The 12,853-nt window shown below is 40.9% G+C and overlaps 2 protein-coding genes across 4 annotated transcripts; one reads left to right on the top strand and one right to left on the bottom strand.

Annotated features, from left to right (window-relative positions):
* Nucleotides 1-3,568: 3,568 nt before the first annotated feature.
* Nucleotides 3,569-12,656, top strand: LOC131669735 (tyrosine-protein phosphatase non-receptor type 5-like). 3 transcript variants are annotated; one of them, XM_058944840.1, is made up of 10 exons: nucleotides 3,569-3,719; nucleotides 4,364-4,544; nucleotides 5,990-6,159; nucleotides 6,297-6,387; nucleotides 6,616-6,838; nucleotides 7,426-7,650; nucleotides 7,731-8,441; nucleotides 8,518-8,810; nucleotides 9,112-9,321; nucleotides 9,388-12,656. In XM_058944840.1, exons 4-10 carry the CDS (start codon nucleotides 6,359-6,361, stop codon nucleotides 9,518-9,520), a joined length of 1,824 nt encoding a protein of 607 aa, XP_058800823.1. In that variant the 5' UTR covers nucleotides 3,569-3,719; nucleotides 4,364-4,544; nucleotides 5,990-6,159; nucleotides 6,297-6,358; the 3' UTR covers nucleotides 9,521-12,656. The 3 variants fall into 3 exon arrangements, with proteins under 3 accessions (XP_058800823.1, XP_058800822.1, XP_058800824.1); XM_058944839.1 differs by lacking the exon at nucleotides 5,990-6,159; XM_058944841.1 differs by lacking the exons at nucleotides 3,569-3,719; nucleotides 4,364-4,544; nucleotides 5,990-6,159 and adding an exon at nucleotides 5,155-5,272.
* LOC131669736 (uncharacterized) lies at nucleotides 5,103-5,994 on the bottom strand. The gene is made up of 4 exons (XM_058944842.1): nucleotides 5,845-5,994; nucleotides 5,667-5,780; nucleotides 5,321-5,432; nucleotides 5,103-5,242 (listed from the first exon to the last, which is right to left on the bottom strand). The coding sequence occupies exons 1-4, from the start codon at nucleotides 5,868-5,870 to the stop codon at nucleotides 5,114-5,116; spliced, it is 381 nt and encodes a 126-aa protein (XP_058800825.1). The 5' UTR covers nucleotides 5,871-5,994; the 3' UTR covers nucleotides 5,103-5,113.
* Nucleotides 12,657-12,853: the final 197 nt, after the last annotated feature.

Here is a 12,853-nt window from a genome sequence, read left to right as displayed (position 1 = left end):
TAGCGGTCCCCGTGCGCCCCGCAGGGCGTGTCGAAATCGCGGCGAGACGGGCAGAATGCGCAGCTCGTACGGCAGTCGGGGCAACCGTCGGCAGGAAGCGACGCGCAGTCGAGCGGAAGGAAGCGCGCGGACGGAAGGAAGGACGCCAACGCGTTACGCGCGTCCGTGTGCGACGCGTTGCGTCAGTGCGCGCGTCCTCCCGCGGCGACGGTATCCAGGCCAAGCCCACGCGCGAAACTGCTAAACTGGGCCGTGGCTCCATTGAGGATGCGAGCCACCCTCTCATGAATGGAGACGCTGCCGCGCGATTCGACCGCCGCGAACGCGAACGTGTATACCGTTGCCAATGCAGAAAAAAAAGCAAGTCTGGGGGGAGAGAGAGAGAGAAAGAGCTGTCGTCTCGAACGAGGATGATCAAGGAAAAACGGAACGAGGTCACGCGAGCCTTGGCCTGCGCGCGCGCGCCCCTCGCACCGCGTGAGCTCCGAATCCCAATGGCCGGGTCCGAAAGCTCCATTCATGCGCTTGAAACCCCGGTGACGCGTAGACCTTGCCGACTATAGTAAGTAGCGTGTGATTCTTTTGGTCTTTTTTTTTTTTTTTAAGAGGGATGGGTTGGGCAACTAAAACGATGGACCAATTCCAATTTATTTTGAGGGATTAGACTTAGATGACAGTTGTTGATTAGATGTGGATGTTGACTCAGGGGATTGAATTTGCTTTGCACGTGACGATTGGATTTTTCGAATGTTGGCATTGTATAATATTGAATTATTATTCTAAATGTAAGATGGAAAGATATGCGAGGAAAAACTTGACGACTTTCTACGAAACTCTTGAACATTTTAAAGAGACCCGGTTATTGTTTCATATCTCTACGTCAGTTTGTAACTCGTGAAGGACTTTGAAGTTTTTTAGACTTGTTGAAAACATGTACTTAACTTTAATGTTTTTATGAGATAAATCAGAAATGTAGCATAAATAAAAGCGACGTTAAACAAAATAAAAAAAAAATGAAAAATCAGAAATGTATCATTTCAATGAAATTGCACAAAAAAGTATTATTATTCTATTCTTTAATAACTTAATTAATTCATCGAAGTGACTCGATGAGTTAGATAAAGTAAAATTGAATCCATGCAATTTCATGTAAAAATGTACTTCGATTTAATAACGTTCCAATAAATTTTATTTGGGTGATGCTCTTCATTTCTTTGTATTATTATTCTATATGATTTCATAAAACGATCAAAAATGTCGGTACATCAATGCGCGAAACATTTTTTTATGCAAACGAAAGTGCTTAGATAGTCGAAAAGGACAATTATTCACGGTTTCTTTGAAATTTTATGAAAACCTAAAAATTATGGTTTCTGATTCACTGGATTGTGTGCCGAAAAATACATTGAAAACCATATATCTAATTATTTTCTACTCGTGACCAGTAAGACTTCGCAAAATGTAGCCATATATACAGTTAATAAAATGCACGACTGTAGAATTGTAGATTGTTTAGTTTCAAAATTCTCCCAGGGTCGAAATTTCGATCAAAAAATTCAACCAACATACGGTTCTCGGTGCATTTTTTATAATAAAATCCGGATTAGAGTTCATATCGAGGCTTTTCATTTTTTTTATTTAATCCCGAAATAAAAGAAAAAAAAAGCAAGGTTTTCGTTTCCATTGATGTCACAGTGTCCAGGTGATTGCAGCACGTTCACGGGCAGAAAAAGGGTGCCGCATGAAAGCATCGTCTGGGCTTGAGTATTACGATGCTATTGACAGCCTAGAGTACTGTTGAATAGTAAAGTGTAGCCTCAATTGGAACATTTACCAAAATGGTGCCGAATTCAGAGCTTATCTTTCATGAAATTTTTTATGTATGATATTACATGGTAACTTATCGTGATTATTCATAATGAGTAACTTCCGGAAGATTATAAGTCCGAATATCGAACTTGTTGCTTGTTATAGCAAAGATCTACATTACGTTAAGCTTAAATTATAGATTATGGAAAAATATTGAAATGCAAAGAATGAAAAATGTGTCAACATAAATTATTGAACGATACTACCTTTCAGAAAGTCGGGCAAATTTTTCAGAAAGCAAGATTCAATTGCTCGTCATTCTTCACCTAAGACCCGTGTTACTTCAGACCGAAATAACATTAAATATTTTAAAATAACCAAGACACTTGTCAACGAGTAGTCCGTTTTTCGTTTGTGCAAATAAATTCTTCGTGGCGTTGAAAACTTTTCACGAGTATCATTTGATGTTTTGAATGCAGAAACGAAATCGAAATAATTGCAACCCACAATTACACGCAGCGCGATCAAAGCGAGGAGCTCTAGTTTAATTGGGACGTCAATTCTATTTCAGGGTAACAGCTGTTCGTCGCCTCGCGCGATTTTTTTTCCGCAAAGCGCATCGTCGGCTTTTTAGGTCGAGTCTCGTGATTTTCCGCTCGGCGCGATCTTTTCAAATTTCCTTTTGTGCTCTGGATTTCGTTGATGCGCCGTGCTCCCGACGCCGCGATTCGGAACAGGAAACGCAACCTCGAGCAATAAATTAATGCAGGACGTGCAAAGTCATGCATATCCGAGGAGCCTCCGTGAACCGTCGCGCTGTTAAATAATTCGGGCTTCGTTGTTTCATAGGGAATACGAGAGCGACGTGCGAGGCCGTGATTGTTCTTTGTTTTTTCTTCTTCTTTCCAGTCCCCTCCCCCTGTTATCCCCCTCTGACACAATCCCAAAAGCTTTCAATAATTTTCGCTTACGACAGTGTTGTTTCTTTCTTTTCGAACCTCGTTTCATCGCCAACAGCGTAAAAAAGGAGCGGATCCCAACATCCTTTTCGCCAGGTAAACGCGCGTCGTCGGTCGAGTCCATGTTTGTCGCAGAGTGACGGGAAACGCCGCCACCCCCGACGCTTTCGGCCTGTAATGAAAACGCAAACAAACAACGACAATCGATCGCGTCTCGTCGTAATCGTATAGAGACGACGGGCGAATTACATTTGCCTCTCTCTCTCGCTGTGCGTGGCCTCGCAGTGTGATGTAGCGGCGCGAGCCGTGCGTAGACGGCCGCATTCGTGATCCACGAAAAGCGCGACGACCTACAACGGGGGTGGATGCTCGGGGGGGGGGGGGGGGGGCGCAAGCCTCTTATCGATCGCGCCAAGGCGCGGGACGATGTTCGTCGAGCGGACCAGCAGCCCGCGCGACGACAGTCGCCGCGAGGAGCGGTCGACGATGAGGCTCGCGAGGTACGGTCGCGAGATCAGGACTCGGGCCAAGCTCGATCCGCGAAGAGCGCGTCCTCGAGACGGCTAATCCGGGCAGCTGGCCGAGAACGGGAATCGCCGTGGCGCGAGGAAGGCGAACGCGCGCGACGCGGCCCATTGACAGCGGAAAAAGCGGGGAGAGCGAGAGCTGCGCGAAACGTCAATGAATATCGGGCGAGAGCGGCGCGCTCCATTCAGAGACGGGGCCGATCAATGGGGCGGAGTGGCGCTGGTTTTTATCAACGACGACGCGCGGCCGAGGGTGGCGCGCGTCGAGCGCACGGTGCATGCGCGCACGAGAGCTGCCTGCCTATTAGCGTCGCCTCGAGGATATTGCAGGCTGCAGTCAGTCGCGAGCCGCCCGCTCGCTCGGCTATACCGAACCTCCTCCCGTCCTCGTCCGCGGAGTCGCACTCACTTGCAATTTCTTCAGGTGAGTCTCTCTCTCTGCTTTTTTTTTTTTGTTTTTTTATTTTAATTGAGCGATTGCTTCGGACTTTTCGATTGAGTTCTTAAAGAGTGACGGTTATTTATTTATCTTTTGCGCGAGAGCTCAATTTCTCGTTTATATTTGGATGTCCTTCGAAAGACGACCCTAAATAATGCTCATCCGGTAGAGCGAATCTCCGATGAAATTGCCGAATAATTCTTATCAAGTTCGATAAATCCTGTCGAAATGCACGCCATAACGACAAACGTAGAATAGAACGGAAAAATTCAATTAGCTGGCACAACGTCCGCGTTGTATATCACCAAAAATCCAATTCCGCTAGATAAAATAGAAATATCCATCTTAGCTCTCCCCCGCTCGAAAGGTTGGCTACTGTTATCAAAAACCCATAAAAGAGAGAGAGAGAGAAAGTTTCGGCGTGTCGCTTAGTTATTGGTTTTCCAAGCCGAGAGAGCGATTCTCTTGCGTGGGCGTAGTAACTTCAAGCGCAAGTATCGAAAACGAGATTCGATTTCGCGTATGGCGCGCGCGCGTGTGTGTATGTGTGAGTGAGCGAGCGAAGCGTTAAAGGCCTCGAGGTTTTTCAACGCTCGTTTTCATCCTTCTTTTTTTTTATTTTTCTTTAGGGACGTTGTAGCTGCGCATCGTTCACCACCAACGTATATGTATATATACACACACCACATAAAAGCTCGAATCAAAGGAAGGATGTAGCTGTCTCTGTCCCCTTCCCTTTTCACAGCCTCGAGCGAGTCGCTGCCGAATAAACGATTTCTTTCTTGATCACTGGCAATCCACGTTATTCAGGTAAGTTTTATCCGTTAAATTGATAACCGGTCATTCTTCCAAGCGGGTGTTGCTTTCGTGAAAATTAATCATTAGATAATAAGTTTTATTTATGATTACAACAGCCATAAGTTTCTATAAAAATATTTATCGAAACGAAAGTGGTAGAAAAAATGATATCTCAAAATTGTTTATAATCTGTGACAAATCCAAGCTCGATACATCAAGTTAGCAGTAGTCATCGGCAACATCTCAGACTGTTTTGTGTCAAACGACATCGCGAAAAGCAACGTTGCTTGTAACGAATAAAAAAAAGTTGGTACCCGTACGCTACCCGCCGTCGAAAAAAGTTTAGCAATAAAAATAGAGAGAGGGGAGAGAGAGAGAGAGAGAGGAGTCTCGTGTGAAAGCGTTCTTCACACACCACTAGATAACGGCCGAAAATAGACGCTGGCTTAAAAGTGTGCGGCAGCCAATTATCGATGACTTCATGCCCGCCGCCACATATACTTCCGGCCGGAAATTTCAGTTACGTCTCTCTCTCTCTCTCTCTCTTTTGCTGCTGCAGTCCGCTGGAAAAACGAAATTATTCATCGCGCTGCGCGCAGTTCCAAGAACTTGCTCTCCAACTCGTCGGGCAACTTGTAGCTGCGTATGTTCGGCAAGATCGTTCGCCTGAAATGATTGTTGAGTGATTGTGGCGTCCGATGTGTCAGATACTGTGAAAAAGATACGAGGCTCGATTAACCGTGAGTACGCTTTTCAGTTGAATTTCGACTGTTGGCTAATATACTTACCCCACGCGAGTTCATCTTTTCCCACACGCTCATGCCTTTACTGTAATTTATCATCTGGTAATGAACCAGGTACTGGATAATTAGACGCGTTTCGGCGAGTGCGTAGCTACGTCTTGGAAGAAAGTATGTATAACGTGGGATTTTTTTCATTACAATTATGACGACGAAAAGAATGAGGTATAATTTTTAACGGTTAACGTTAGTTTTCTTTAAAATTCCATTAAAAACATGGGTTTCGTTAGCTATAATCATTTTGTGTTACATTTTTCAAACGTTAAACGTAAAAATTTTTCTATTATTTTCTTTTTTGTTTTTTCAACTAACAAATTTGATAATAAAAACTTACTCAACAACTCCGTGTTTTTTATGACCCTCAGGCGCAAAGCTGCATTGCGCTTTCTTGCATTGCAACTGCTCTGGAACGGGGTCCTTCAATTTATCCCACCAACCTTGTTTGACACTTTCGAACAAACGATCTTGTAAAAAAAATTGTTCAAGACAAAACATAAAAACTAATATCTTACTCGTCCAGCGCAACAATTTTACTCATGATAACGATTCTGTTCAACTGATGTATACTCGTCGTGGCTTAAAATCATTCACATCCTGGCATTCTGAATGAAAGAGAAGCTAGGCATGTGCCACAGCTGATCGTTCATTCTCCTGCAGGCCGGCCCATTAACAAAAACAAAGTGTAACGTCCTCCGTTGAGCAGCGCAGCGCCGCGAGACTCACGAATGGACGGCGCGAGTGATAGTGTCGCCACCTGCCGGTTCGCCGGAAGCTATCTATCTTCCGACTGCGCGTACACGAAAACACATTCAGTACTTGCTGTTTGCGTGAGTTCTGCACACGGCTCTCATCCTCTTTTTCTATTTCTCGTGCATACGATACATACACGCCGCTACGTAGTATATAGATCAGACAAAAATAAGAACAATAAGACGACGATTAATCGAAGGATAATAAACGTCAGTTTGCAGAATGTACCAAGCAGTTCGCCAGGATTACTAAACACTCGCTGCACTACCTGAGGGAATGTCAGCGAGTTCGAGTCAAGTACACAAGTACGTAGAAACGACGAAATCTGTATCACGTCTTTCATTGAGTGTGTCATTGACTCTTGTGTGTGTATGTTTGTGTGTGTGTGTGTGTATGTGTGTGCGCGCGCGTGCGTGCATTGATGCTTGAAAGAAGAATTCTAACGTTAGCAACGTTGTACGTTTTGTTGTTTTTATTGCATCTGTTTCACAAATACACCTCTCTTTTTCCTCCTCTAACAACGACAACCATAGACTTTGGCGGTCCACAACGGGACTGGACGATGCTGGAATGGATTTGCGTGCGCTGCAGCGACCGGCTCAATACCACACTGCCTATACAAGTCCTCAGCTGCAACAGCAACAGCAGCAGCTCGACTCGAATGTCAGCAATCGTGTGGCAAGCATCAATGGACAGCAGCTGCCTGTACTCGTAGCTCTATTTGCCATTGCCGCTGCCATTCTCTTTGCTTTTCTGGTAATAATTTACACCATCTCACATGTTACGTTCGAAGCAAGCTAACTTTTGCTTTTGTGCTTACGCTGTGCTCTTCAACTTTGATACTCTGCAAGTGCTTTGATCTGTTGAATCAAGTTTGGCAAGATAGCTTTCGACTGCCATAAAGACTTTAAAAACCATATCGTATACTAGAATTGTCACTGATAAATGCATCGAATGAGCTGATTTCACTAAAAAATTGTATGATATTGCAAAGTTACAGTGGATTTATTTGGCTTTAGAAATTCATTTCTCTTTTGATATACTTTGAAACAAAGCACAGTGATGTAACTGGAAAAAATATTATTTTTAATACATATACATACAGAAATTAAGTAATGTCAAAAGTTGGATAATTAAAATTTATTGACTTAAAAAATTCATTTATTGACAATTATATAATACTTTTAAACTAGGAGCTTTAAATGATGTGGTAACTTGTTGATCATCCGCAAGAAGCATATAGCAAAGATTTAAGAAATTCTATGCTAAATTCTATAGACCTATATTATCTATTAAATAAAATTGAAGATCTCTGAAATAACAATGTATCTTCAATATTGTAGATTCTGTTATGGCTGCGACAGCAAATGTCGCGTGAGAAGGACGTGGAAGAGGGCGATAGGCGTGGCTTGGTGGAGGAAGGCTCGGTCTGTCCACCATCGGACGATATCAACAAAATCTCCAAAGCAAAGTCTCTGACAGAAGCCAAATGGGTGTCCGAGACTGCCCCGGCAATTTCCGTAGTAGCTAGCGAAGCTACCACTTCTGATAGCATTACAACTGTCAAGGTATAATGAATTACAAACATCTAATATTATTTACTTTTTGGTATTTCAACTACATCTCTCTTTCTCTATTTGAACTTCAGTTTGAAAAAGTGAAAATACGGTCGGAGACGCAGCGTAAAGCTCAAGAAGAAGCTCTCCCATCGCGAGCGCAATCGGAAACGACAACCACAGTAACGTCAGCCAAGAGTCACACCGAAACGCGAATAAAGATTCCTCACGCGGAAACAAGTAACAATCAGTCGTCGACGAAATTGCAAACGGAAACGCGATGGGTACCGTCGCCGATACCGCACGCATCAACGTCGTGCGTAGCAATGTCAGCAACGTCGAGTATCCTCGAGAAACGTTCGCCCCGTCGGGACGGAAATCGCCGTACTCAGTCGATGTACTCGCAGCATGTTTGGGCACTCGCCACACCGCAACGTACACCTCCACATAAGAAAAGTCTGTTGGAACGTCGTGGTTCCAGCGCGAGTTTGACGATTGACTTGGCACCGGCATGTGAAGTACTGCAACATCCAGTCACACCAACGCGCGAGTGCGCTGAAGAATTTTTGCTCAGCGCTAGGAACGTACTGAGTAGAGCGCAACTGAGGAAGGTTGTAGATAATCCAGTAACTCTGCACAAAGAGTTCTGGGAGGTGCCGCAAAATTTCCCTGAGAAAACTGATGTTTGTGGGTCTGGAGTGAAGAATCGCTACAAGAGCGTTTTGCCAAATCCTCGGTCTAGGGTCAGGTTACCTGGTAGTGATGATCCGCTCACGAGTTATATCAATGCCAATTACGTTAGGGTAAGTTGAAATAATTATTCATTAGCTTCTGTTACATTCAGACAGTTTCCACACCTGAATGACATTCGTGTTATAGGGCTATGAAGACGACGCTCGATACATAGCGACGCAGGGACCTTTGACGCACACAATTCAAGACTTTTGGAGTATGGCGTGGGCAGAGAGAGCGCCGGTGATCGTAATGATAACGCGACTTCACGAAGAGGCCAAGACTAAATGTGAAGCTTATTTTCCGTTGGAGTTGAACTCGCGATTACAGATTGGCCCATTCACAATCATTGTCAATGCCATGGATACAAGGGGTGGCTACACCGTTCGCGATCTGGAGATGAGATTCCAAAACGAAAGGCGGGTTATCCAGCATTACTGGTTAGTAGTAATTTTCTTGTTCATTTCGCGAAAATAAGTAAATAATCGTTCATCATTCAGTTGAAATAAAAAAAAATATAGTGACACATACACCTGCGCACGTGCCATACTACGCATAGCAGGTAGTAAAATCATGACACACTCTAGTGTATGTGTCACGTTTCGCGGAGGTGTTAACGTTGCGTCCGGAAGTATACGGATCTCAAGGATATCATTCATTCGTATCGAGAAACAATTATTCAAATTATTGGAACGTCGTGCATTATAATTGAGTTTTTTTTTATTGTTCGAAAAATTCCAGGTACGATTCGTGGCCAGATCATGCAGTGCCGCTGGCGGCGGATGCATTGGTTGGTTTAGCAGCGGAAATCAACACATTACCGGGGCCGATAATTGTGCATTGTAGCGCGGGTATCGGTAGGACTGGCTGTTTTATTGCCCTTGCAAATGGTATGACGCAACTCGTGCGCGAGGGTAGTGTCGACATTTTAGGAATTCTGTGCCAAATGAGGTACGTTTTATATTACTAAAAAATAAGAAAAAATGTGATATTACTTATATTAATGAATTTTGTTAGGTATGACAGAGGAGGAATGGTCCAAACGGCAGAGCAATACGAGTTCGTGCACAGAGCCCTCTGTTTGTTCGAGGAGACTTTGGACCGTCGCTGGTCAAAGGACGAGTCATCTCGAAAAAATAAATCGAAGTAAGCTACGATAAATTTAAATGCGAATGATTCACCAAGTGAATCGCGTCGAGAAAAAGCAAACACAAATAAATTCTCTCTTAGACTTGGTCATCTCCTAAGCTGCCATTGTGAATACTGCCATGACATGTATCACGCGACTATACTCCTCTATAATATTAAAAAATAATTATAAATTATTGACTCAGGGAAGCCGATAAACTCGTTCTATCCAGTTCCTAGGTGTGGAAACTTTCTCATGAACCTTTGCGCTCGCCGTTGTTGTTACTACTTACTACTATCGTCATTGACCTCGCGCGGTCATTAAAAAATTGAGAAAAACAAAACAAACAAAAAAATACACAAATTGTATAATCACGCCGCCAACGATTGTTTGTGCGTGTATTCTATTTAGTGGACAAGACTGAATGAGCATGACAAGTGTGTACACAGAATTATTTTATAATATATAAAAATAAAAAACAAAAAAACAAATTATCGCCTATGAAAAAACGACAAGCGAGAAAAGATGAGTTCTAATCAAATTGAGACGTCGCCGTTGTCGCGACGATTAAATTAGAGTAATAACGGTAAGAATAATTACGATTGATAATAGTAATAATTAATATTTAACGATAGCGCTCTAATCATTATTCCCTTTAAACGAGAGTAGTTGCAGAGGAAAGATATATACATACGTAAACGTGAATATATATATATATATATCCAATTTTTTCTCAGACACAAAAAAAGTAATACAGAGAAACCTAAGTGTATAACGTTCAGGTTTAACGTCCACTGTGTTCAATTTCGACGCTAGGCCGACGAATCTTCTAAATTATACATATGAATTATCGATTTAACGCGTATACGCTTGCGATTTTTGAATTGATATTCCTTTACCTTCCCTGTCTTTCCCTCGGGCATTTTATTTTTTGATTTTTTTTTCTAATTTGTCGATTATAATTGCCCGGTACGATACCCCAATGTGCCTAAAAGAACGATGAGAAAAAATGTATTATGACATTAATCAAAACACGTCTCGATCAAAAAAAAACTTGCACGTTGACTTTTTTTGTTCGTCGTATTGTACAAACCGATACACATACACTCGAGCTAAAAAAGTTAATGTCTATTTATATATACATGTTTTTTGTATAATGGGGTTTTTCCGTCTTCTTCCCTTCTCATTTCTGTCAGATTTCCTGCATATTCATGCGAGTGGACCTGGCGTTGATAATATATTTATCGTGTATGATAATGTACAAAAAAAGAAGCGAAAAGAATAAGAATGAGGAAAATATGTCGAGCGGCATGTGAACGTACTAATATATTTTTTTCCTTGTATGATGCTTAATTATCGTTTCTGCAAAAAAAACAAAAGGAATAATGAGAATTATTAACTTTTTTGTAAATCAAATTTTTATAAGTCGTTGTAGCCAGATTTTTATGATTATTACCGATTGTTAACGCATAATTATGATTATTGTTTTTATAAAATCATTTTTTATAGGTAAAACTTTTCTTTACTCATTAGTCTGTTATTATTAGTTCATATCACTGTTTGTATTTACTATATTTTACACGGTAAAAGAGTAGACAAGAGTTTTCTCTTTTATTTATATTGTGCGGCGTGACGTTGTTTTTCGACTATTTAGTATAAAAGTGTGAATTCGTAGATTGTAAAAAGTAGAGAAAGGTGAAAAATCACATTAAGCGACTTCAAAAAAATAGTTAGGAATGATCGAGAAACAAACGTCACGCCGCTAATTGTTGCGATACGAATCTCATTTTCAGATTTTATATATAGTTTGTTTGCGCACAGTAGCTTGCCATTAATCATGTATTGTGACGGTGTGTTAAATAAATTAATTAAGTGACATCGTTAACACGTTGTCCGTCGATACGAAGTTCATCGACGCTTCGATCTGCTACTTACTAAAAACGTGCGCAAAATCAAGAATGCGACAAATCGAATTGAATACAGGTTTTTACTGCGAGCGAGGATCAAGTGCATGTCAACGAGTAAAAATTTCAACTTATTCTTCTACTCAATAAAGATGCTTGACATTCTAATATTTTATCATTAGAAAACAATAACATCCAAAATTATTCTCTATAAATAACTGTGTCAATCAATATTAAGCAACTTATGCTAACTAATCCAATAATCAGAGATGTGATTAACAATCATCTAGCAGGACTGAATTCCAAGGCTGAATCTACTAATTGTCAATCACTTCAACTCTCACAATACTAGGTAGTAGATTACAGAGCATGAATATGACATGGTTTCAACCAAGTGACAGACTATATTCATTTAAATTACTATATAATCTATAAAATATTTATGATCATATAAATAGAGAGGAAGACATAGAAAGATAGCTTATAACAATAGGAGGAGATAATTTTAGAACTATTTATGATCGAGTTGAAGTGATTGGCAATTAGTTGATTCACTTTTAGAATTAGTTAGCATTAGTTTTCTCATTTAATTTGGTTTTTCTCTTACTTCATTTCGCGCTTTCGTATACGTTTTCAACCAAGCGATGCGCAGGCTTTGCAGCACTTGTTAATCGAGTAGCAGATCGTGGCGGTGGTTAGCCTTGCATCGATGGACAATTTTTTAACGTGTTAATTAATTTGTTTAACCCACCGTTATAGTGGCGCCCAAAGTTGGCAGCCTCTGTAAGGATAGATAAATTATTATTATTATTATTATTATTTATTTATTTTAAAAGAAGTATTTATGACCGAAATTTCGCCATCTTACAGAGATTAGTATTCTCTTGATTTCGTAGTGCAAACACACGCGAATGTCGAATGTGGTATGGAGTATGAAAGCTGTCGTGTCGCCTTGAAAATAATAGCGTTTAGCAAAGCGGCTGTATAGATGGAAATGGGAGCGGTAACAATAATTATAGCGACCCCTTGGTGTTCAATTGTATTCGAATGACGTAAATAAATGTTTACAATGTCTATGAATCCTGAAAATTTTGATTTCTTTTTTATACCTACAATTTTGAATTAATTTTAAGATTCCACCTCATCAAAAAGATACAGGCAAATAAGTCTGCAATTGCAACAATCTCAAATCACTAATTAGAGGAATGTATAATTTTTGAAAAAATATCGAAGAAGTGATTCAAAATTTTTAAACGTAATCTTTCACGTGAAATTGTGTAAATACGATCTCAATCTCACCGATCAATTGAGCTTGCAAATTGTTGGATAATTTATCAGATTCGCTAGATATCAATTTACTTACCATTTCGACATTTAAGCTCAAGGTCAGATCTATTTTTCAATTTAAATAATCTATATCATTATGCATTATGTCTATCAATTGCTCACT

This window comes from Phymastichus coffea, unplaced genomic scaffold (assembly GCF_024137745.1).
Source record: "Phymastichus coffea isolate CEN01 unplaced genomic scaffold, Cenicafe_Pcof_1.1 PCOF00096, whole genome shotgun sequence".
NCBI classification, from domain to species: domain Eukaryota; kingdom Metazoa; phylum Arthropoda; class Insecta; order Hymenoptera; family Eulophidae; genus Phymastichus; species Phymastichus coffea.
The sequence above is the reverse complement of the archived record's forward strand: the minus strand, read 5'-3'. Positions and strand labels throughout refer to the sequence as shown.

Bases quoted from the DNA above. Each gene is read 5' to 3' on its own strand.
- LOC131669736 (XM_058944842.1), bottom strand. From the start codon at position 5,870: ATGAGTAAAATTGTTGCGCTGGACGA. The intron at 5,781-5,844 runs GTAAGATATTAG...TTTGTTCGAAAG, and splicing joins AAAATTGTTGCGCTGGACGA to TGTCAAACAAGGTTGGTGGG. The intron at 5,243-5,320 runs GTAAGTATATTA...TCTTTTTCACAG, and splicing joins AAAAGATGAACTCGCGTGGG to TATCTGACACATCGGACGCC.
- LOC131669735 (XM_058944839.1), top strand. From the start codon at position 6,359: ATGTCAGCGAGTTCGAGTCAAGTACACAA. The intron at 6,388-6,615 runs GTACGTAGAAAC...CGACAACCATAG, and splicing joins AGTTCGAGTCAAGTACACAA to ACTTTGGCGGTCCACAACGG. The intron at 9,322-9,387 runs GTACGTTTTATA...GAATTTTGTTAG, and splicing joins GGAATTCTGTGCCAAATGAG to GTATGACAGAGGAGGAATGG.